The following is a 21,813-nucleotide window of genomic DNA, read 5'->3' on the forward strand; positions in this document are numbered from 1 at the left end:
CAGGAAATACCCAGCCATCTCATCCTCAGAGCAGCGTCAGAGCTACAAGAATGACTTCAACGCTGAATACAACGAGTACCGCAGTCTGCATGCGCGCATCGAGCAGATCACTCGCAGGTTCACACAGCTGGACGCACAGCTCAGACAGCTGAGCCAGGGCTCTGAGGAGTACGAGGTATCCTAGGCCACCCAGAGCTGGCAGTGACTTGTGGACAGGGTTTGCCCATGAATCTGCAGTGGGGCCTGGGTCCAGAGTGATGTGTCTGTGGTGTAGCATGCAGTTGTCTAGGACGAGCACTCCCCTTTCCTTAGCCTGGCTGTTTCAGTGTCTTACCCCATCATGTCCCCTGCTCTCCTAGAGCAATAGACAGGCCAGAACAATTAGAGGAAGGCTACCTGCTTCCTGCGGCTGTGCTCTGCCTGTCCAGCTGATCACTTCCAGAGAGGGCTAGCACTCGGGGCTTCCCCAAGTGGGACATCATTAATTCTTGGCATTTCCTCCAGACAACCCGTGGGCAGATTCTTCAGGAATACAGGAAAATCAAAAAGGTACGTGAGGCAGAGTGGTTGCTGAAAGAGGAAGCCTGCCTGACTCAGGTAGACGTGTCTCACCTGTCCCTTCTCTCCGTCACAGACCAACACCAACTACAGCCGGGAGAAGCGGCGCTGTGAGTACCTGCACCGCAAGCTGGCGCACATTAAGAGGCTCATCGCAGAGTATGACCAGCGGCAACTGCAGGCCTGGCCCTAGCAGACAGGCAGTCCTGATGGTTCTGCCTGCCTTTTCTAGTTTTCTATGAACTTGGCCCTTTAGCTGCCACAGAGACCGTCTATTTTTGTACCTTTTCTACTCCGTGCCTCCTCCAGGCCACGCCTCCAAGTGTTAAAGCCCCAGGGAGAGTGAGCAGTGAGTGCCAGGCCCTGCTGCCTTCAGACCCCAGCTGACAAGGCTGCTGCAGCTTCCTGGACTGTCCAAAGCCCTTAGCAGTCCCCCACACACTGCCCTTGTCTGTCCCTCCATCCATTTGTGGGTCCTGGGATCACCTCCTTGCTGGGTTCCCACGGTGGGGGGGTGCTGGAGGTAGCACCTTGCTTGCCTTCTCCAGGGCACAGGCCTGTGGCCTCCAATTGCTGCTTTTCTTACCGTGCCTCGTCTCATACCCCAAATCCAAATCCAAGGGGCCACTGGTGTGCATGTGTCCGTGTGTGTGCGTGTGCTTGTGATGTGAGTGGGTTCTGAGCACATTCAGAGGGAAGCCATTTTGGGGAAGCGGGGGCCCCACGAGATCGCTCGCTGCTACTCAGAGCTGCAAGGCCGGGAGAGAATGTCAAACATAGATGTCTTTTTTTCTAAACCATGTGCGTGTTTTTGGGTGGCTTCCAAAGAACCTGGCTGCCCGGAGGCACTGCCTAGTCCAGTCCCACCCCAGCCAGCTCCTAGCTTTCTTCTGGGATCCCTGGAGTCCCCAGACCCTAGAGGAACCAAGCCTTCACATTTCAATAGATGTTGGTTTCTAAATGGGGGCAGGGCCAAGTTCTGCATGGTGCACTTCCCACACAATTACACTGCGCAGGCTCAGGGTGGACCCCAGGTTACCCCTCTCCCGCCCTGACAACTCCATCCAGGGCTATTGATTGAACTGGTCTGTTTGGGTTGTATGTTGTCTGAGGTTTTGTTGTCAGTCTGAGATTTGGGAATGGCAGGGCCACACTCTAGGGATGTGGGTGGAAGCTGGCAGGTTAAGCATGGTCTAACTTATTGGTATTCTCCCGGCCTTTGAACTGCTGTGGAGAAAGTTTACTTTGAGCCATGGAGTTGGTGTTTACAAAGTCTTCACTTTTGCCAAAACGTTACAATTGAGAGGAGAGGCGGTGCCTCCAGATCCTTTCTTAGTCTGTCTTCTGTGCACCAAGCAGGTGAACTGCCAACTTTCAAAGTCTATAATAAATTTGATGGAATTGAACCTCGCTGTGGCTTGAATATGTCACTGTAGGGTGTGGGGTGGCCCTAAGTGAGAGTTTGACCCAGAGCCCCATGCGGTGAAGTGAGGTGTGAGTCCCACCAGGTGGGCTGAAAGTAGGGAGGAGCTACAAGACGGGTGAGCACGGCAGTGGTCACAGGAGAGTGGGCTCCTGCAACACCAAGGCTTTCGGGGTGTGCTGCCAGGCGAAGTCTTGCCCTCTGCTAGGAAAGACTGCTTGAGTCTGACACTGTTTTTAAAAACAATAGACCCCAGCTAGAGGTCTTAGAGCTGTCAATCCAGCTGGCATCTGAGGCCATAGAGGCTGAGCATGGCCACCATCAGCACAGGCTGGGCATGCATCCGAAGCTTCGTGTTTGTTTTCAAAGGAAAAAGCCAAAGGCAGCTTGTGAGGGAGGGCCCGGGGTCAGTCAGCCTCCCTCAGGGCCTTGGCCGGACTTCTGAGGCAGCTGAGGGGGCGGAAGGAGAGTCAGGCACTCCTCAGGCCACTGTGTACCTACGAACAGTTTGACCATGCTCTTCCCTCGCTTTCCCGGAGCCCAGGGCTGACCCTTGTCCCCACGCACCTCCCAACCAGAGTAGTCTGCTACAGGTACCCCACCCTGCTCGAGGACGTCCTGGTAAGAAGGGATCTTCTGGGGACTGAATCCTCTCTCCTTGCCATTGCTGGCTCCCACTTCTGAGCCCGTTGAATATAAATGCACCAGTGCAGTCTTTCTGCCTCGACTTCCAAATGCTGAGATGACCAATGTTGGCCACCAGACAGTTTCATTATCTAAAAGAGACTGATTAAATAATCTGTTGGAGTATACATGAGGACAGAAAAGGGCCTGCAATCTAAGGTTCAATTCATTTCCCCATGATGCTTCTCTGCCCACAGGTCAGCCTCACTTGCATCTGAGCCCCTCCCGGAGCTTTTCCTTTAGAGGATGCAGTGGGTTCCTCCTGTAGTTCTCCCCTGTAGTCTCCTCTTCATACATCAAAACCCTTCCCAACAGCCCCCTCCTCTGGGAACCCTGCATGGGTCTCTTCACCCGGATGAGTTCAGTTTGGCTGGTTCGAGTTGGTTAAAGCAACGGGAAAAAAAAAAGTCTCTGTGTGGACCTCTCTTTTGTGCAAACATTTCGGACAATCCACCTTTTTGGCCCAGCTCCAGCGGTGGAAAGTTTCCGCTAGGAGGAGGCCACTTGCTTTGGAAAGTTCTGGGGGCACCTCCCCCGCCTGCCTGCCGGGTTCCCACGTTCCTTATCACTGTGCCTGACCAGGGGGAGGCTGCTCTGACCTAGCCATCCTGTCTTTTCTGGGCAGGGCCACACAGGGCCAGTGCTCCGGACTGGAGGATCTGGAAAGCCAGTCCTGCAGCTCTGGGACTCCCCAAAAGCCCCCCCGCCCAGACATTCCCCACCTCCCTGGCGGTGGCTGTCGCTCATTGGCTGCCTCGTGGTACAAGGGTGCGCAGCAATGCAATGCGCACGGAGCTCGCGCCTGGGTCTGCTTCCGGCTACCTGGATTTAGAGCACCCAGAACCCTGGTCGTAAGTCACGCCCAATAGGGGCGTGGCGTTGACGCTTTCTTTCCTGCCCGCGAGCCCTAGGGCCCACGCCGTCGGCTGCCGCAGTCTGAGCCAACTCTGAGCCGGTAAGTGCGAACCTGTCGTGGGCCCTAGGGTTGGCTCCCGAGCGGTGATCCCGCGCTCACTGGCTCTGGCCCGCAGCTCGCCGCGATGGAGCCCGCCGCCGAGATCCTGGTGGACAGCCCGGACGTGGTCTACGGCCCCGAAGCCATCGAGGCGCGCTACGAGTACCGGACAACGCGAGTCAGCCGCGAGGGCGGCGTGCTGCGGGTGCGCGCGGGGCTTGGGCGGCGGCGAATACTGGGAGCCCGAGGTCCCGCGACTCACTCCTGAATCATCCTTAGGTGCAGCCCACCGCTACGCATTTCACCTTCCGCACCGCCCGGCAGGTGCCCCGGCTCGGGGTCATGTTGGTCGGATGGGGAGGGAACAACGGTTCCACGCTCACTGCGGCTGTTCTGGCCAACCGGCTGCGCCTGACCTGGCCCACGCGCACGGGTCGCAAGGTGGGGGGGCGTTGCTGCCAGGAGGACACTGGGTGTCGAGCAGAACTGGGGGGAGGGGCTGGGGGCGTGGTCTGGGGGTTAGCAGGATACCTCTACCCCTTAACACCCTGCTCTGCTTGCCGCACCACCCCCACACGTACAGGAAGCAAACTATTATGGCTCGTTGACCCAGGCGGGCACTGTTAACTTGGGTCTGGATGGGAACGGCCGGGAGGTGTTTGTGCCCTTCAGTGCGCTGCTACCCATGGTGGCCCCCAACGACCTGGTGTTTGACGGTGGGCAAAGCCTCGGGACAGGATAAGGGTAAGTGTGGGTGGACCCAGGGTCCGGAATGGGTCCAGTGTTAAGGGTCCCTGTAACCCAGGCTGGGATATCTCGTCACTGAACCTGGCCGAGGCGATGCGGCGCGCGCAGGTCCTGGACTGCGGTTTGCAGGAGCAGCTGTGGCCCCACATGGAGAGCCTGCGTCCCCGTCCCTCAGTCTACATTCCGGAGTTCATCGCTGCCAACCAGACAGCACGTGCGGACAACCTCATTCCTGGCACACGGGCCCAACAGGTGGGGGCCTTGACCAGGCCTTACTGTCATCTGTTCACTGACTGGCCATATGGTCTCTCCCTTTGGCAGTAATGCCTACACTCCCGGGCCCAAGCCCTCGGACAACTTAGACAACCTCCATCTACTCTAACGTCTTCCTTTTTCAGTTGGAGCAAATCCGAAAGGACATTAGAGACTTCCGATCCAGTGCCGGATTGGATAAGGTCATCGTGCTGTGGACTGCCAATACGGAGCGCTTCTGCGAGGTGGTCCCGGGTCGCAATGACACAGCTGAAAACTTGCTGCATACTATCCAGGTATGTACACGCCTGATTCCTGGAGATGGAGATCAATGCCAGTCCAGAGGAATACTTGGCCAACTACTTCTCTGCCCTCAGCTTGGCCTGGAGGTGTCACCATCCACACTTTTCGCTGTGGCCAGCATCCTGGAGGGCTGCGCGTTCCTCAACGGGTCCCCACAGAACACACTGGTGCCCGGTGCCCTGGAGCTGGCTTCGCAGCGCCATGTGTTTGTAGGTGGCGATGACTTCAAGTCAGGGCAGACTAAGGTCAAGTCTGTTCTGGTGGACTTCCTCATTGGCTCTGGCCTCAAGGTACCTGCGGGCTTTGTGCGGTGCCGGGAGGAAGGAGGCCGGGGTGAGGGTACCGCAGAGCGCCCACCGCTTCTCTGACCACACAGACCATGTCCATCGTGAGCTATAACCACTTGGGCAACAACGATGGGCAGAACCTGTCTGCACCGCTGCAGTTCCGCTCCAAGGAGGTGACGAAGAGCAATGTAGTGGATGACATGGTTCAGAGCAACCATGTGCTGTACGCGCCTGGAGAGGAGCCAGACCACTGTGTGCGTGGGGTTGCAGGCAGACACCAAGGGCAGGGGGCTTGGTGCTGTTTGGGGCTGTGTGACTTTTTAAATCTCCACAGGTGGTGATCAAATATGTGCCCTATGTTGGTGACAGCAAGCGTGCCCTGGATGAATACACCTCAGAGCTGATGCTGGGTGGGACAAACACCTTGGTGCTCCATAATACCTGCGAGGTGTGGTGGGCGGGGCCGGTGGTGGGCGGGGCCGGGCGTTGATCCTTCAGACCCTGCCTTACACCCTGCACCATCCCCAATGTAGGACTCCCTGTTGGCAGCACCCATCATGCTGGACCTAGTGCTGCTCACAGAACTGTGTCAGCGTGTGAGCTTCTGCACAGACTCGGACCCTGAGCCTCAGGGCTTCCACCCAGTGCTGTCGGTGCTCAGCTTCCTCTTTAAGGCACCGCTCGTGCCGCCTGGCAGCCCTGTGGTGAATGCCCTCTTTCGCCAGCGCAGCTGTATCGAGAATATTTTCAGGTGCGCCTGGTGGTGGGTGGGACCCAGGGCTGGCAGGGACAGTCTTGAGGTGGCCCTGCTGAATCTGCACTGTCCCCTGCAGGGCTTGTGTGGGACTCCCACCCCAGAACCACATGCTGTTAGAGCACAAGATGGAACGTCCTGTCCCAGGCCTCAAGCCAGCAGAGGTGACGGCCACCAGCCCATTGCCTTGCAAGAAGGAGCCCACACCTGCCACCAATGGCTGCACTGGTGATGCCAATGGGCACACGCAGGCACCAACACCAGAGCTGTCCACTGCTTAAACCAAATGCTCGGACCCTTCTACCCCCAGTGCCCCCAACCACTGTACTTCAGACAATAAAGGTCTTCCATCAGCCAAGCCTCACTCACGCTGTGCCTCAGCTTTTGGAACAGTTGGCTCCCAGCTCCATCCCCACCCACCCCATCTATAGCTACAGATCAAGTAAGGACGCCAGCAGTACCAAAGACCAAACTGAATGGTATTTATTGGCAGAACCCCTGCCCCCACCCCCCAGCCCTGTGATGGCACACAGGTCCGAAGGCCTGCACTGCTCTGAGGTTCTTTTTGTGTGTCTAGGTGTGTTTAGAAAATGATAAAAGTCCTTCGTGGGGGCCCTGCCGGCTGGGCTAGCCAGGAGTCCGGATGGCAGGGGTGCTGCCGCGACCCGAGACCTCACCAGCAGGACCCTGGGCTCAGGCCAGGGCTATCACACGCTCATGGTCATGCCGGGGGAGTACTGCGGAGAGAGGGTGGCGCGCGGAGCACGGCTCAGCTCCGGCCGAGGCTGGGGCCCGCCCTCCCGGGGACAAGGGAAACCCGGGGAGGATGGGAAGGAGGGTAAAGTGCCGCGGCCGCCCCCCCACCTGGCCCGCCGCGGTCATGGTCTTGCTCTGGCCCCGCGGCCGCCCCGCCGGGGTCTGCCCGCCAGGCCCCTCCGGCCCGTCGCGGCCGCGGGTGGGGAGTCGACGCAGGCGCTTACGCTTTCGCTCGGGAACGGGTGCAGGAAGGTCCCGGCAGCCGCCATCTCGCCGTCGTCGCGCGGGGTCCCCGGGGCGTTGCTCAGGCCGCTCACAGCGCCGGGGGAATTCTGGGGGCGGCGCTGGTCAGCGCGTGGGTCCCCCCACCCCGCCCCAGGTCATCTGTTCCCGCCCACCCAGTGTGGCAGGACCTCACCTTCGGCAGCCCGTCCATATCGCCCGAGCCTGCGGGGAGAAACACGAAGCTCAAGTGCTGAGCACGGAGCTAAGGGACCGGGTGCCCCGGAGGCATTCATTCCTGTGCCCAGGGGCAATGGAGGGAGGGTGCAGGGGCTGCGCCCAGGGGCCAACCGCGAGTCTGGGGACCGGGGTCTCTCTGAGTCGCTCTTTCTTGTGGCACTAGCCAGTGTAGTTGTCAGCAACTGGCTAACTTTATTAGGCTCTCGCCTCGGGGTCACGGTGCCCGCCGCCAATGAAACGGTAGGTGGCGCCCAGTCACTCACCCAGGGATCCGTTCACGTGGTGCGGCTCCATCGTGCTCATTGAGGCCATTGGGCCCTCCGGGCTGGGGCCGAGCGGGAACTGCGGGCATAGGGCAGCGTGGGGCTCGGGCCGGCCGCCCCCCGCGGGGTGCCCATCGGGTGAAGCGCACCGGCCCCCACTCACATTAGCCCTGCCAGCGCCCGGCCCGATGGGATTCATGATGGTGTACATATTCTCGCTTGAGTTGGTGGAGTCTGGGAGGAACAGAAGGGGCTGCGTGGGTAGATGCGTGGAATGGAGACCCCCGGCTCACCCCAACTGACATGCTCCTTACCTCCAGGGCTGGGCATGATGGGTGTTCCGGGGGCACCGCCTCCTCCTGCGGGTCCCTGCATGGAGACATGAGGACTGTGAGACAGGGTCTCTTCGGCCTGTAGCCGGTAGGTCCCACCAAGCACCTGCAGGGACTTACCGAGTAGCTGCCAGGAGATGAGGAAGAGAACGGGATCTGGGAACAGGCAGGGACAGCTGTGAGCAGGCAGGCAGGCAGGCAGCTGGACCCAGCCCTCCTTCCCCAACCCCGCCCTGCCTGCCCACTCACCGAGTTACTGCTGGGACTGGCCCACGGGCCGCGCACTCCCGGACCCCTGGAAGAAATGGTGGCCCTGCAGCAGACCAAGCACTCTGGGCCTGGCAAACCATCATTCCCCAGAGCTAGGTGGCTTTTTGGCCTCAGTTTCCCTTCCAAATACTTGGAATAAACAATGCTCAGGCTGTCCCTGAACATACAATCCTGCCTCAGCAGAGGGGACTAGCTGTGAGCACAAACAAGTCTTAAGCTACCCTAGGAGCTTACATGTTCATGGATGGCAGGACCTGGCTGGTGACAAGGGAATTGGGTGGGGGCCGCATGCCAGTTCCATAGCCCTGTTGAAACAAAGGGTTAGTCAGAAAGAACCCAGGTGTGGCCTTTCTGTCCCCACAACAGGCTGGGCCACCCCTTACCTGGGGCCCAACACTGGCCATTCCCCTCGGAGGGGTCACCCTCTGCATTGGACCTCCCAGGCTGGGATGCCCTGGACAGAGACACAGGAAGAGAGGATTCAGGCTTGGGCATTCCCCGGCATGACAGCACACCCACAGGGAATGGAAGAGGGGTGGAGTCCTGTGGAACAGCAGCTGGGGTGTATCTGTTACTCACCCTGTGCACGTGAGGAGGGGTCCATGGCCCCAGAGATGAGGGGTTGGGAGCCAGGGAGGCCCACAGGAGCCTGTGGAGCAGGGTTAGCACTGAGTCAGGGGACATCCCCAAGCAACTGCTCCTCCAGCCCCGGCCCTCTCTCACCTGGCCTGGCATCCTTAGGATCGGGCGGGCGCCCCCTGGGAACCGTGGTGACATGAAGGGCTGGAAGAGGTGGATGGGAATCAGTCACCTTCATCTTGTACTTGCCCTAAAGAAACCTTGTTCTTACTGTCCCTGTGGGGAAAGTGGGGGACTAGGGCCTCCAACCTTGCGAGTCCCCTGCTGCAGACCCAGACTGCAGACCACAGCCAGCTGGCACAGATGTGAAAGGAGGGAGCCGGTGCCAGCTTGGGTGAAGCCCACTACCTGGCTGTGGGGTCCACCACTGGGGCTGCACATCTTGTCCAGGAGGGAGGGTGGGAAAAGCTATGAAGCCAGGCCTGGGAGGGGATAGGCGCACAGCCTGTTGGCAGGGGGTGGCAAGAGAGGTCACTAATACTCAGGAGCAGACTGTCATGGCTGTCACTGGCTGTGACAAGGTACACAGGCTCACACCCATTGAGGTGATGACAGCCCTTCCACTGAACAGGAGCCTGCAGCATACCCAGACCTCAGCTGTGGGGACAAAGGAAGCCCCAGGCACCCATACCTGAAAGAAGCCTGGTGCCACAGGACCTGCTGTCATTGCGTCATTAGGGGCCATGGCACCCATCACGGGGCTAGGAGCTGCTGCTGCACTCTGCAAGAAGGAGACACCGAGGGTGGGACAGGAGCCACAGCAGGGGGACAGTTGTCATGTGGTCAAGCTGGGATGTCAATCTGGACCAGAGAAAGGGGAGGCTGAAGGAGAGACAGCAGTAGCCACACCCCCAGACTTCTGTGGGTCAGGTTCATCTTAAGTGGCCTATGTTCTGGGGGCAAGGTGGCCACCTTTTGTTGGCCCACACCCCAAATATAGGCAGTTGGTCCTTCCCTCCATGTCCTGCACTGTAAATGCTCACCCACCCCTCCCAGGAGGGAGGAGCAGTACTCTGGCTGGGTCCCCAGCCCCCAAACCTCCTTAGAAGGTCAAGGGCCAGGTTTGACAGGCTGGAGGGGGAGGGGTACCTACAGGCCACTTCCTCCGCCTGCTCCTATTCTGTCTACCACAGGGCAGGAAGTGGGAGCAGAGGGCTGACCTCAGGATGGGAAAAGGGCCCTTTCTGCGGGCCCTTCCTTTCACTGTCTTCCCAGGTGGATATGTGTCCCTGGCGCTATGCTGACTAGCACAGGAATGCTTAGGACTCTGGGGGTTCCTGGCTTGATCTCTAGCACAGGGACAGCCCCTCCATAGCTCGGAGCCAGGTCCCTAGTGACCTCTTTCTCCCACTCTCAGAGGTTGGTGCAAGCCAGACTCTAGTTGATACTCTGTTCTAGCTCCAGAGAGTAAATGACAGGCGCCCACAGGGAAAACGCACTGCCAAACACCTCCCCAAAAATCACTGTAATCTCCGATAATTTAGGGAATGTCATGGCCAAAGCCCCCCCGACGCCCGACGGTCGGTCCCCAATTCCTATTGCCAGGATCCTCCAGTGCAGAACAGCCCAGCACTGCGGGAGGGCAGCCTGAGCAGAAACTCTCCCCGCCCCCGCCCTGTCAATCATCCCAAGGAGGCACTGGAGCCCGCCCGCGTTACCATGACGACAGGCAAGGCCCGCTAGCGTTTCCAGGAGACGCCAAGGCCAGGGCGAGCAGTGGGGCGCCCAGGACCAGCTTGCTCTGGCTCCGCCCTCCCAACGCCCATGCTGCCATGACAACCAGCGCCTAGGGACTGTGGGGGTCCAAGCAAAGACCAGTGGCTGCCGGGAGCCCACTGTGCCAAAGGGAAACTGAGGCCAGAAAGTGGCAACGTCTTTAACTCCACACGCCACACTCCAGAGGTAGAGGTAAAGAGCTCTTAGGTTCTAGGCCAGCTTGGTTCACATAGGAGTTCCAGGCTAACCAGGACTAGTTAGTGAGACCCCGTGTCAAACAAACAAAAAATCCAGGGAACTGGAGAGATGGGCTCTGTGGCTTAGAGCTCTTCCAAAGGACCAGGTTTGGTTCCCAGCACCCACGTGGCCACTCACAGGCCCAAGGCATGCACGTGGCACACACATAGATATGCAGACAAAATAAAAAATTATTTTAAACAATAATAAAGAGGAGCGTGGTCACACAAATTTAATCCCAGAGCTTGGGAAGCAGAAGCAGGAGGTTCTCTGTAAACTCAAGGCCAGCCTGGTCTACAGACAGGCCCGGGGACAGTCACGGTCACACAAACCCAGTCTCAAAACACAGAAACAAAAACAAAAGAAGTGGTCCAGATCCCAGAACCCTGGAAACTCACATAGTCCTGGAAGACCTTGGCCTCACTGGAGTGTTCACAAGCCTCCCTGCGGTCTGGGGCTGCGCAGTATAGGTCCCAGAAGACGCTGTGGGCAGCAGAAGGATCACAATGATTCCACATGCCCCCACAGGTCCCTCCTGCCCTCCCTCTACTCCCACAGATGCACATACCACCACCAGGAGTGCAGGAAGCCAGGAGGCTCACCCAAGGTGATGTTCTTTTCCCAGCGGATCTATGGGAGAGAGGCAGAGTAAGGGGCAGGCACACTGGAGAGATCCACCAACAATCTGGACAACACGGGACAGTGTGGGGTGGCCTGGTAGAAGGGACAGATGCTGACTCACCTCAGACAGGAAGGTCTGTGCCGACTTCTGTGCCCCCACATGCAGCAGGTACTCATATACATACAACGCGAGCCTACAGGCAGGGTGGGACATGGGTTCAGGCTGTTTAGCACAAGGGTACCTGAAGCCTGGCCCAACTAGGCTGTGGTCAGGTTCCCCAGGCAGTATTTCATCTAATCCTCAGAGCTTCATCCACTGCCCTATACTAGATCCTCCGATCCACCAATCACAGAAAACAGCTTCTTCAACTCATTGACGGATCGTTGGCAGCCAGCTCCTATGCATCCATCAACACCCCACTACAGGTCCTCCCAAGGGCCCCATCTTCTTCCTTGGTATCCAGTGGTGGCCCTGACTTTCCCTTCCTGTAGACTACTCACAGGGACAGTAATTGCCAGGTCTGGCATGGCCAGGGAAGGGACACAGTTCCTGCCCCTGGAGCAGAGCCAGCAAGGCATGAATCTTCTCTAGTGCTGGCGACTGCTATAGGAAGAAGGTTTGTTTGTATCATAATGCATATATTTTACTTATATGTCCCTTCTGTGGGGAATGTTCTTCTTGCCAAGGTTAACGACAACTCCACGGTAATCAAAAACATCAGAACTCCAGGAAGCTAGAATGTGTCTGGTGTTCCTCAGGAAAATGGTATCACTGTGACCTTCAGAACAGCCTTTAAGGCTGTGGGAAAAAATTCTGAAAACATGAGTTCAAGAATATATAAATTAACATAAGAACTGTTCTTTACAGGATTTCTCAACTATGCAAAATAAAGATGCATTTTGAATTGTATGAGGGGCTTCATGGCCCTGAAACAACAGAGGCAGCTGCTCTAATGAGCCATCTTGTCAGAAAGATATTAAGGAAGGAGATAAAGAGATTTAGGAAGTGGTGATCTCAGGGCAAGATCCCACCCAGCTAAGCTTATTGTTTGTGTTTGCAGTTGAACAAATTTGGACTTTTAGTCTGGAATGAACTACAATCCAGAAATGGAAGGCACATCTGTGATCCAGATTTTGAGGCTGGAAAACCCAGGCTTCTGATCTTAATCTTGAGGAGTAGTGGCCACTGAACACTTAGGTCCATGTAGCTCTTTAGGACCAAGGGGCTAAGATCATAAAATGATGATTTGTGAGATAATCGAAAGGGAACCTGGGGTAAATAACTGAATTGATATGCAATGCCTAAGGAAATAGCTTATTCAAAATAAAAGGCAGCTTTGGTACAAGAGTTGGTCATATCAGAGATAGCTGAGCAGAACAGATTTATCTTTCTGCATTCATCAAGGACTCCAGGGCCCTCTCCCAAGCTGAGGCTGGTCCTTGGCAAGTAATAGTGCCTCTGGGGAGTGGGGAGACAGCAGGCAAGGCCTGCAGTACCACATACCCACCATGGGACCACTGACCTAACACCAATGTTTTGGCAGAATCTACAGCCTTCTGGGAAGCCCCTGCTCCATGGACTAACATGATGGTGCTAGGCCATTCTACCCAGCCAACCTCCTTCCACAGCAGCTGCCCATCCCAGGGTCACTATTCACTGTACACTCATCTTTCTAGCTCAATGTATACCCTCTGGGTAGCCCCACAGCCCACAGGGACATAAGGGTAAAAGAACTGCTAGAAGCTGGAGAAGCAGACCTGTCCTTGCCCCACCCTCCAGGCCCACCTGCCTCTGACTCAGGCCCAGCTCCCTGCTTCTCCTCTCCTCCCTCCCGTCCAGCATGCCTCCTAGTCTCCTATCCCCTCCAGGTCTTGGCCGTCCTGTCCCAAGACAGAGGTGGGAATGAATGCAGGTACCTTGTACCCCTTGATATTATTCCTTTATTCCTTCACCCATCCATCCACCCACCACCCGTCCACTGGTCTGTTCTCCTTGTGCAGCTGCATACTGCCCATGTTCTCACAGAGACACACCAAGGACAGAGCACACAGGATCTGGGTGGACTGGCCCAAGATGAGGGCTATGCTTGCAACTTGTACCATGTGAGCTGTGACAGCTACTGGACAGGCATCACAGTGTCAGCATGTCACCCCATGGTGACCATCCTTCATCCCCAGATCCTAACTTGCACCAAGCAGTCAGCATGTGCCAAGCCACCAGTGCAGGATAGGGGAGTGGCTGGGGTGGCATCCCAGCTACCTCCTGATAGTCAGGAAGGCACTGTGGTCAGAGGCTAGAGCCCCAGAGCCTCCAAACTTCCCTGGTCCACGGGCATTTTCATCCGTGGGCCTCTCAGCCCCCTGCTACCTTGCAGCTCCCCCACATCCAAAGAAAACTGAGGGACTGGGTATCACAGAGTGAGCAGGCTCCCAACAGCACTCCAACACAGGCTGGGGTTACGGGGAGGCCCCCATGGGCCCAACCACAGGGAGCAGAAGAGGGAGACTGGAGAGAGAGAGCAAGGCCAGGTCTCAAGCACACTCAACGGTCCCCTCTCCCCTCAAGTCTCAGATCTGCAAGAGCCTTGCAGAGCTATTCGCTCCAGGCTCTGCCATGTCTAAACTCCCACTCCTTCCTTGGCTACCTCCTGCCTCCTGCCCCAGGGCCTTTGCCTAGGCTATGCCTCCCCTGGCTCCAGTGTCCTACTATACCCAGCCCTGCCCAGACCCTACTCATCCTACTGTCTTCTGATAGTCCCAGGGTTATGGGTAAAGAAAAGCTCAGACAAAGATCTGAGACCCCCATCCAGGGATTCACTGTCCTGGGTCAGCCCAGCCCCTCAGAGACCCCAGTTCCCCTGTAGCAGAAAGCAAGCAGACAGAGGGACCATGAGAAGACAGGGCATGCTCAGCGCCTTTCCTGCTACAAGGGCTGAGTGGCCTGGAGTCCCAACTAGGCCCGTGCAGCACAGACAGCTTGTCAGCTGGTTCCTGCGGCTCATGACATCACTGCCACTGTCACCATAATTATGGGGAAATTACTGTAAAGGCCACCCCTGCCAGCACCCCTCAGACAGGCTGCTGGCAGCCAACGGTCACACTCTAGTCACCATCTAACCTGTCACCAGGTCCTACCCCAGTCTTCCAGTGACCCTGTCTCCCACAGTCCTTCCTCTCTAGGTGTGGGGTACTGATGTCCAGGGGAAGGGGGATATCATGTGCCATTCTGAAAGCTGTTCAGAGAATCCACCTCAACTGCTCACACACCCAACTTACACAAGGTCCACTCGGGCCCTAGCCTCATCCTCACCAGACAAGTGCAGGGTCTCCCCTGCCAAGTAGCACCCACAGGTCAGTAATTGCCCACTCCTGCTTCTGGTGGCCCAGGCCTAGACACACTGGCCTGCAAAGGGGCAGAGAAGAGGGGACAAGTGGGCCAGGGAAGTGGAGGCCACAAGCAGGTGAGGCCCGGATACAGGCAGGCGACCCTTACCCTACTTCTGAGAAGTTAAAATCAAGGCCAGACCAGCCAGTAACTGAGACACTGGAGCTGAAAGTGTCTGGAAGCTCCAGCAAGACATGGGAAAGATGGGACGACCCCACTCCAACAATGTACCAGGAAAAGGCCTGGTCATGGGCCTCACCCACCGAAACGCGCTCAAACTCAGGCCTCCGGCCCACCCCAGCTCCTGGACTTTGGCCTCCTCTCAGTTCTGAGTTGTGCCGTCCAGGTACAGTATTTCTTAGACAACGTCTTACTAAGTACCTGGGCTTGGATGGGAGATTCTCCTGCCTCGGCCTCCTAAATGTCCTTTCAAAAACATAAGTCTTCCTGTGGCCCACACTCAGCCTCAGGACGTCTGCCAATCCTCGGCCTAGCTGTGCTCCCTGCCTGCTTCTACCACAGGGCCTTTGCACCTATTGAGCCTACTGCCCACCCCACCTCTTCACTTTCCCCTTTGCTCCCCTCACAGCCTACCTTGAGGTTCCTGATGGTTCCACTGGTGCTTGACTAGATCCCTACTTCCTGGATGTGGGCTTCCTCTCACACAGGCCTCAAGTCATCATACCCATGCCCAACCCCCAACGTAGCACAGGACGGCTGTATGTAAACCATTCCCCAGGCTGGGACTCATCAGGTGTCAGGAGCCAACAGCCCCTGCTTCCCACGTCGGCAGTAGCCTGATGCCAGGAAAGGGTCACTGAGTCTACTGACCACAAATGAGTCCTAACTCAGGGGACAGCCTTGCATTGCAGCCCAGTGACCCAGACTTCTCTGTGCCAGGTGGTCTGTCCCATACCCAGGGCGCTTCACTGAGCAGCTCAGCCTCTAAGCTAGAGGGCCCATATAGGCCTTTCTACAGTCCTAGCCTCTCGTTCCCACACCTCAAAGGTAAATGACCCCCACCCCATTACCTACTTCTCCTCCACATAGGCACCAGGAAAGGAAAGCCAACCAAGATATGTGCCCACTGGAAGCTAGGGCACAGCCTGTCCACCTGGGCTACTCACCCTGTCCGGTGGTGGTTCTGGCCAAGGCACTGCTACAGTCATAAGGGGCTAAATAGGAGGACATTTAAGAGCCAAGGGCGGGGACTGGAGACTAGAGGAGAACGTGAGAAATGAAGCCTCCCACCCTGCTCTCCGGTGTGAACAGCTGCTGACTGTCACCTGGGAGTTCCGGGTGGTGGCCCAGGACCTCCATGGTCAGGCACCAGACCACTAGTCTGTACTCCTCCTTCAGGCTTTGCACCTGCACCTTTGCCTACAAGCGACAGTGGAGTCCAGGTTGGGTCACACAGGTTCATGAGAACCTCACAACCCAAAGCACCACATGGCATTAGGGTCAGACCCAACCTCCTCAATTTTGCAGCCACAATGAACCCTGTTTCAAATCTCCAGCTTGTATACATGGGACTCTGCAGCCCTAAGACCTGCAGCTCTGCACGAGTCCCCAAGGTCTCACAGCCCACCCCGAAAGCTCACACCTGTCAGGTCTGCGTGACCCCAGAACTCCCGAGGCCTTCCAACCCTCAGATGTGCCTGCTCTGGGCATCCTGTGACCGTTCAAGTCCTAACTCCTGCTCTCCGATACACCACCAGACACCTTAGAGTGAGCCCCTGATCTCGCACCCGACCAACTGCCACGTGACCCCAACAACCCCTTGGCTCTTGCTTGACCCCTTGATTTCCTGTCCCCTCAGGTATCCTGAAACCTCAAGTCCCCTTGGATTTTTAAGAAGCTCATGCCCATGTCCTCTATCTCACGTGATCCCAACCCCCTGGAACTCGAGTACCCCAGTATATTGTGTCCTTTGTGTATCCCGTGACCCCAAAAGACCCTCAGGTCTCGCACGCCCACAATCACACACCCTTCTAGTCTCGAGTGACCCTATGAGCCCCTTGATCTCGTGTGTACCCCTGAAATCCCGCACCAATTTGATCTCCAGTAACTTCACGAGCCCTCCAGACCTCCTGTGTCCCCCCCGAAATCCCGCACCATTTCTGGTCTCGCGTAACCCCACGGCCCCCGGTCCCGCGTGGCCCCCGCACCGCGCACTCACTTCTCGCGCGCCTGGCCGTCCGAGGGCGCGCAGCCCTTGCTCGCCTTGCCGTACATGCTCCGCACCTGTCAGGCGCGCGTGGCCATCGCTGCCCGCGCTCGGATCCACGCGGCCATGTCCGCGCGGGAGCTGCGGCCGCGGGTGGGTTCTCGCCGCGCTGCCCTCCGCGGGCTGTTCCGGGAAGCGCGCCACCGCCACAGCGCGCTCCCGCCGCTCTTAAAGCGGCAACGCCGGGAGCGCGGGTGGGCCCCGTGCTGGGAGCGCGCACGCAGAGCCCGTGGGGGCGGCACTGCCCACCAATAAGCTGCGCACGGATAAGCACATGCTGCAGTACCTCCCGCAGAGACACTCAAGCGGGAGAGGCGCTCACGCAGTTGGTATTCCTGCAGTTGGGAAACTGAGGCAGGAGGATGACCGCGAGTTCCATGCCTACATCGGCTGTGGAGCGTGACTCCCAGCTATACAGATATAGGGTGGGGAGGGGTCTGCGTGTATCTCTGTTTCGGCTCAGGATCTGCACTAGTTTCTTGGGCTCACAGGACATGCGCCCACGACATTCTGTTCGCAGGACACGCACTGCGAACCAACACATAGCGGTTTAGGCTGTGAGAGGCCCAATCTTCTTTTGAGAGGGTTTCATATAAACTAGTCTCCAACACACTTAAGCAGAGGATGACCTTGAAATTCTAATCCTCCTGCCTCGGCCTCCCTGGTGTTTGCAAGACAGGCTCGTGCCACTTAGACTGGTTTGTGTGCTGTGAGCAGAACCCGTGTTTTTTTGTTTTGTTTTTTATGCGTGCCAACGCTGGAAAAATAGAACCCCAGAACAAGCACGTTTTGTTTTTCTGAAACAAGTGTCTCTTAACACGGTAGGCAGAGGCAGGAGAATCTCTGAGTTCGAGGCCAGCCTGGTCTACAGAGCGAGTTCCAGGACAGCAGAAGATTCGTGATGAGACTCTTGTTTCAGAAGTCAGAACGAAACAAAACAGGGTCTCCTGTAGCCCAGGCTGACCTCCGGCTTTCTACTTCACTAAGGCTCTCCTTGATCTGGTGGTCCTCCTGCCCCCAACTCTGGGTACACGCTGGGAAGAGAGCACGCTTCTTCCCCACGCACCCGCGGGCCCCACACTCCTGAGAGCACGAGTGGTCTTGGCGCATGGACGTCGGGAGGCAGTCAAGGCTAATGCTCTCTTGCTGCAATGTTGGGCACGACATGCTGGAGATCGCGCCCAGGTTTCCTGAGTGTGTGAGCGTGACAGCCTGCAGGTCACCATGACCCTAAGTCTCGCGTGGTGTCCCGAGTGCAAACAGATTCCCGAGCCCGGGCCTCCCCACCCCCACCCAGCCGGCGGGCGGGAAGCCGAGCCGCCGAGGTTCCAGCGCTCAGGAAAGGCTGCCGGGGCGCGCCCCGCCTCCTCCCCCAGGGCCCAGCAGGGCGGACGCCGGCCTTTCCCATTTCCTGCTTGGGCCGCCGCCCCCTCCCCCAGCTTCCTCTCCCCGCCGGGGCTCTGGCGACTGCTGAGTGCCGGAAAGCCGTCGGGGCGGCTGGGCCACCGAGCACTGCACCTTTCTGCTGGCCCTGCTCTCAGCGAGACGCAGAGAGGGTGCGGGTACAGCCGGGAGGCGCAGCCCTCAGCTGTGTCCCCTAGGACGCACGGTTTCCCCTCTCAGCAACACATTTTTGATTCAGTGTCTTCACCCCCCCCAAAAGTATTTATTGATCAAGCCTGCTGTCTACCGGGCACTGGGGACCCAGTGGGGACACTTTGCTACGACTCCTAGAGAAAAGGATCCGCCGGGGAAAGCAGGCGCCTGGAGCAGGACAGAGGGAGGGAGGGAGGATCCGCGAAGGCGGCAGGAGTCCCGGAGGAAGGTGGAGGTGGGTGGAGGGAGGAGGAAAGAAAGGCGGCGGCGCCCGCCCGCAGCCCTTAAAGGCTGCTTGGGGTAGGCTCGGCGGGCGGGAGCAAATGCTCCGTAGTCATAGCAACCGAGGCGCTCCCAAACACAGCTAGGAAAGTCGGGGGAGTTGAGCTCGCAGGACGCGCGCGCGCACACACACACACACACACACACACACACACACAGTTTGGGCATAGAGTGGGGCCCGCCCATGTGAAGAAGAGGAAGCGAGAGGGCTGCCACTGAAGGACTTGGATGGAGTGAGCCTTCAAACCAGTCACAGCCAGTGCAAAGGCCCTGGGGCACAAGCGTGGTTAAGGTTCTGGAGACAGCAGCAGGCGGGTGGGAGAGATTTATTTATTTCAAGAACCACCATAAGTAGCTGGTGCTAGGCCCAGAAAACTGTTCCCTTGGGCCTGCGAGATGGCTCAACCAGTGAAGATGCTTGGCTCCAAGCTGGATGACCTGAGTTTAACCCGCGGGACCCACATAGTGGAAACTGTTGACTACTCTTGTGACTTATACACGCACAATGGTGCGTGTACTCCCACGCGTAAACACGGACACAGTAAGTAAGCATACGGCAAATAAAGTGATCCGGCCACAGACTTGGACTAACGGGGATGAAGCGCGTTTGAGAGGACCCCTCACCTGCTCCACTTTCTCTCCTGTGCAGTAGGGACCAGATTACCTGTTTCCCTAATTGGGCCATTCCCCGGCTTCCCAATGCACGCAGAGACCTCCGTTCCTGGAGCACAGAAAAACGAACCCAGAAGGATAGAACTTCCTTCCCTAGAATTGCCTGCCCCATAACAACCCAGTCCACCAGAGGAGCCAGTTCCATCTCACCCCCGTGTGGCCGGTCTCGGGACTGCAGGGCTGCCTCTCCTCCTCCGACCCTTCCCTTCCCCTTATTTCTTCCATCTCTTCTCCCTCCTCTACTTCCTCCCTCCTCTTCCTCACCCTTCTCCTCTACCCTGTCCCCCAGGCCTTTGGTGCCCTCTCTAGATTTCCCCAAACTGTTATTGACAGCGGGTGCTCCTGACCCTTGCGCCCCCGGGGCACCCGGCGGGGAAGCGCGAACCGCTGGAGAGGCTGTAACGCGCACCTCCCGGGCCACAGCCCCGCCCAGCTGTGCTTTGGAGGCGGCACAGCTGGAGCCCGGCTGTACTCCGAGACTGCTTCCTCTCCGCAGCTGTAATTATGGGTAATTTTCTAAGTGCAACACAAAAATTAAAACCCAAACAACACCGGGAAAGGAGCAGCCGCAGCTGGTGCACGCGGCAAGCCCGGGGACGTGGACCTGGGGTGGTGGGAGGAAGCAGTCCTGAGGGCAACCTGTGCCTCAGGCTCTCGGGGTGCAGTTCCCAAAATACAGGTAGTGGGGACAGAAGCCCGAGCTTGGACGCTGCTTGCTCTGTGCCGCGGTGCCAGCACAGCCGCTGCCCTCTCACAGCCGGGAAGGAGGGAGAGACGTCCGCCCTCACTAGACCGCACCCTCGTGCCTGGTCGGCAGCCCGGAGGCTCAGCCCAGCCTGCACACTGCTTCCGCCGCTTGAGCACTTCTAAACTGCACCGATCCTGAGACAGGATACTATACTGGTGTGTGCTGGTCACCGGCAAGATCGAGCCCCGTCGTCCAACAGTACGGAATTCCACCCGACCTCGGGTTCTCAGCTCAGAGCCAAGCACAGGGTTGAATTCATCTTTGGCTGAGTCCTCCCACCCTGCGTTGGTGCATCTGCAGAGAATAGGGCAGTCACAGCGTGACAAAGCAACCTGCCTTTGCACAACAGAGACCAAACACAGGGACCTCGTTTGGGATGTGCTGGTAATGCATGCGCCTGTCACAGACGCTCGTGTAGTAAGGAGAACTCACTAAGTCTTTGCTGAGCCGATTAACCTGCACCCCATTCTCTCCTTACCGCCCGTGGGGTATGGGTTTCCTGCCCCTCAAAACAGCCGTGGGCTGTAGTTCCAGGTGTGGCCACGCGATAGCAGCAGAGAGCGATGGTGACCGCGGCAGCCACACTCGGGGGTCCTAGTGGCACTAGGCCAGGCGCTTGTTCCCATGTGGCCTTCCAAATGGACATTATCTATTTATGCATTGGATTATATCACGGCAGAGGGCAAAATTCTGAGAGACTGTAGGTCTCTGGAACTCGCCATCTGCTTCAGCCTCTGAGGACAGGGGTCACTGGCCTGTGACTCCAACCTGGCTTAATTAGCTGATTTGTAGGGACTCAGCTAGTAGGAGCACTGGCTGCTCTTCCAGAGGACTTCGGTTCAATTTCCAGCACCAACATGACTGCTCACAACTGTTATTTGTCCCAAACACTGGAGTAGAATGACCACGACCCAATTAATTGTGGCCCCATTAACTAAAGCAAGCATCGGTATTCAAGTACACCGGCTGCCTCCCCATAAGGCAGGGTTCGAGAAGACAATCGATTGTGCGGAAGACAAGGTTTTTATAGCTCAGGAGTAGGGGTTCCAAATGGGGGGTTTTGGCAGGTAAAATAAGTGGGGCGCACAGGCAAACAAAAGGGAAAGGACTTAGTCCTATGGGCTACTGGAACAAAAATGTAGCTACCATTCCTGGAACAATCAGTGCAGAACCCTTTGTAGTTAAGGTGATGGGTGGGGCATAGCCCAAGCCTAGGGAAACAAACATAATCATAAACGGACTGAACTTAGTTTGTCTTTACCATAAGATGGTTTTCAAGCCCAAGATGGAGTCACACTGGTTCTTCACTGTAACTCCAGTTCCAGGCGACCCAGCACCCTCACATAGACATACATGCAAAACACCAGTGCTCACAGAATAAAATCAAAGAGAACAAAATTGGCTGTTGTTATTACCACTACATTGCCTTTAGCCAAATAGTGGAGATTTTGCTGCATCTTGTACAAGTCCAGTAAGTGTTCATACTCTGTGAGTTCGTACTCTGTGAGGTCAGCCCGTTCTACAGAGTGAGTTCCAAGACAGGGCTTCACAGAGAAACCCTGTCTCAAAAATAAATAAATAAATAAATAAATCTTTTTAGACATTACATGTGAAAATCTCAGGCTTGGTACATAGGTGGTAAAT

At 57.2% G+C, this 21,813-nt stretch overlaps 3 protein-coding genes across 10 annotated transcripts in view; 2 read left to right on the top strand and 1 right to left on the bottom strand.

Moving 5' to 3' along the window:
- Window positions 1-1,958, top strand: part of ELL (elongation factor for RNA polymerase II) — a gene marked incomplete at its 5' end in the record, with an annotated part of 47,878 nt that extends 45,920 nt beyond the window's left edge. The window contains 3 exons of the mRNA XM_080928664.1: window positions 4-175; window positions 505-549; window positions 635-1,958. Of these exons, the coding sequence (XP_080784790.1) occupies window positions 4-175; window positions 505-549; window positions 635-751 (334 nt within the window). The 3' untranslated portion in view covers window positions 752-1,958. The remainder of the gene's footprint in view (window positions 1-3; window positions 176-504; window positions 550-634) is intronic.
- Window positions 1,959-3,094: 1,136 nt separating this feature from the next.
- Window positions 3,095-6,275, top strand: ISYNA1 (inositol-3-phosphate synthase 1). Of its 2 annotated transcripts, XM_080928666.1 has the most exons (11): window positions 3,095-3,620; window positions 3,697-3,825; window positions 3,900-4,061; window positions 4,204-4,336; window positions 4,426-4,619; window positions 4,766-4,915; window positions 4,997-5,212; window positions 5,299-5,463; window positions 5,544-5,657; window positions 5,743-5,960; window positions 6,043-6,275. In XM_080928666.1, the coding sequence occupies exons 2-11, from the start codon at window positions 3,706-3,708 to the stop codon at window positions 6,242-6,244; spliced, it is 1,674 nt and encodes a 557-aa protein (XP_080784792.1). In that variant the 5' UTR covers window positions 3,095-3,620; window positions 3,697-3,705; the 3' UTR covers window positions 6,245-6,275. The 2 variants fall into 2 exon arrangements, with proteins under 2 accessions (XP_080784792.1, XP_080784791.1); XM_080928665.1 differs by having other exon boundaries at window positions 3,095-3,825.
- A 175-nt stretch (window positions 6,276-6,450) lies between these two features.
- Window positions 6,451-16,982, bottom strand: SSBP4 (single stranded DNA binding protein 4). Of its 7 annotated transcripts, XM_080928676.1 has the most exons (17): window positions 16,824-16,982; window positions 11,381-11,453; window positions 11,207-11,268; window positions 11,037-11,121; window positions 9,317-9,406; window positions 8,770-8,829; window positions 8,626-8,695; window positions 8,430-8,500; window positions 8,281-8,351; window positions 8,026-8,071; window positions 7,897-7,932; window positions 7,759-7,813; window positions 7,608-7,678; window positions 7,445-7,523; window positions 7,138-7,166; window positions 6,944-7,051; window positions 6,451-6,700 (listed from the first exon to the last, which is right to left on the bottom strand). In XM_080928676.1, the coding sequence occupies exons 1-17, from the start codon at window positions 16,877-16,879 to the stop codon at window positions 6,671-6,673; spliced, it is 1,092 nt and encodes a 363-aa protein (XP_080784802.1). In that variant the 5' UTR covers window positions 16,880-16,982; the 3' UTR covers window positions 6,451-6,670. The 7 variants fall into 7 exon arrangements, with proteins under 7 accessions (XP_080784802.1, XP_080784801.1, XP_080784799.1 ...); XM_080928675.1 differs by having other exon boundaries at window positions 6,451-7,051; XM_080928673.1 differs by having other exon boundaries at window positions 7,445-7,678.
- Window positions 16,983-21,813: the final 4,831 nt, after the last annotated feature.

This window comes from Micromys minutus, assembly GCF_963924665.1.
Source record: "Micromys minutus genome assembly, chromosome: 14".
Taxonomy (NCBI): Eukaryota; Metazoa; Chordata; class Mammalia; order Rodentia; family Muridae; genus Micromys; species Micromys minutus.